Source organism: Propithecus coquereli, unplaced genomic scaffold (assembly GCF_000956105.1).
Source record: "Propithecus coquereli isolate 6110/MARCELLA unplaced genomic scaffold, Pcoq_1.0 Scaffold162, whole genome shotgun sequence".
NCBI classification, from domain to species: Eukaryota; Metazoa; Chordata; class Mammalia; order Primates; family Indriidae; genus Propithecus; species Propithecus coquereli.
In genome coordinates, this window is record NW_012140747.1 from 2,603,532 (window position 1) to 2,604,707 (window position 1,176).

The 1,176-nt window shown below is 34.6% G+C and overlaps 1 protein-coding gene across 1 annotated transcript in view; it reads left to right on the plus strand.

Annotated features, from left to right (window-relative positions):
• ARL9 (ADP-ribosylation factor-like 9) overlaps positions 1 to 1,176 on the plus strand; it is a 12,846-nt gene that overhangs the window by 3,268 nt on the left and 8,402 nt on the right. Inside the window, exon 2 of the mRNA XM_012641116.1 lies at positions 499 to 674. Within this exon, the coding sequence (XP_012496570.1) occupies positions 499 to 674 (176 nt within the window). The remainder of the gene's footprint in view (positions 1 to 498; positions 675 to 1,176) is intronic.

The following is a 1,176-nucleotide window of genomic DNA, read 5'->3' on the forward strand; positions in this document are numbered from 1 at the left end:
ATTCAATTCCAGTAAAAATCCCAATAAGATTTTCTTAAGTTTGACAAGTCAGGCTACAGTTTACATAGCACAGCAAAGACATAGAGAAAGCCAAAACACTCTTGAAGAAATAAATGAGAAAGGTGGACTTGTCCTGTCAAATATCAAGTATTATTATAAAGCTATAAAATTAAGGTTGTGTGGTATTGGCCCAAGGATTAACAAAATTACCAAATGAACAGACTAGAGAGTCCACTGGGAAAAGGAGAGACTATTCAATAAATAGTGCAGGGACACCATGGAAAGAAGTGCAATTTGTTTTTGTCTCCTACATATACAAATGTGTACGTCAGTTTCCTCTGATCACTCTTAGAATTGGGTACACTGTAACATGGTGGTATTTTTATCAGAACACCTGTCCGGTGTTCAGAAATCTAAATGTGCCCTGCCCGCTCACTTGATGGATTCTTCTGTGACTTTTTTTTTTTTTTTGTCTTCTTCCTTAACTGTTCTGTGTAGTTGGTGGCAGTGAACCTTTCCATTCCTACTGGGAAACGTACCTGGCCAAGGGTTTGCTGCTGATCTTTGTGGTGGATTCAGCAGATCACAACCGATTGCCTGAAGCGAAGAAATACCTGCATCAACTAATTGGAGCAAACCCAGTCCTTCCTCTAGTTGTGTTTGCAAACAAACAGGTAAAAATCTGTGCAAATATAAATTGTACTCAATAGTATGTTTATTAATATAAGAAATGTCTACTTTTGATGGGTAGGTATTCAACAATATGCTATATATTCAATTTATATTTATTTGATACCCTGGATTATAAACTCCTTGAGAGTAGAGACTATTATTCATCTTTGCGTTCCTTGTAAAACCTAGTCTACTGCCTTGTGCATAGTAAGAATTCAACAAATGTGTGTTTAACTTACTTCATTAAACATATATTGATTGCTGAATTGAATTCAACAAAATAGTTGAGTGGCTACCTTGTATAAAGAAATTGTTTTGTTTTAGATCAGTTAGACCTGAATTTATTTCACACATGCATTAAAGACATTAAACATGCACTGTTGGTGGGAATGTAAAATGATGCAGCTGCTATGGAAAACAATGTGGTGGTTCCTCAGAAAATCAAAAATAGCACTTCTTATGGATAATGCTTAGAAAAATAAATAAATTTTAAAAAATAAAAAA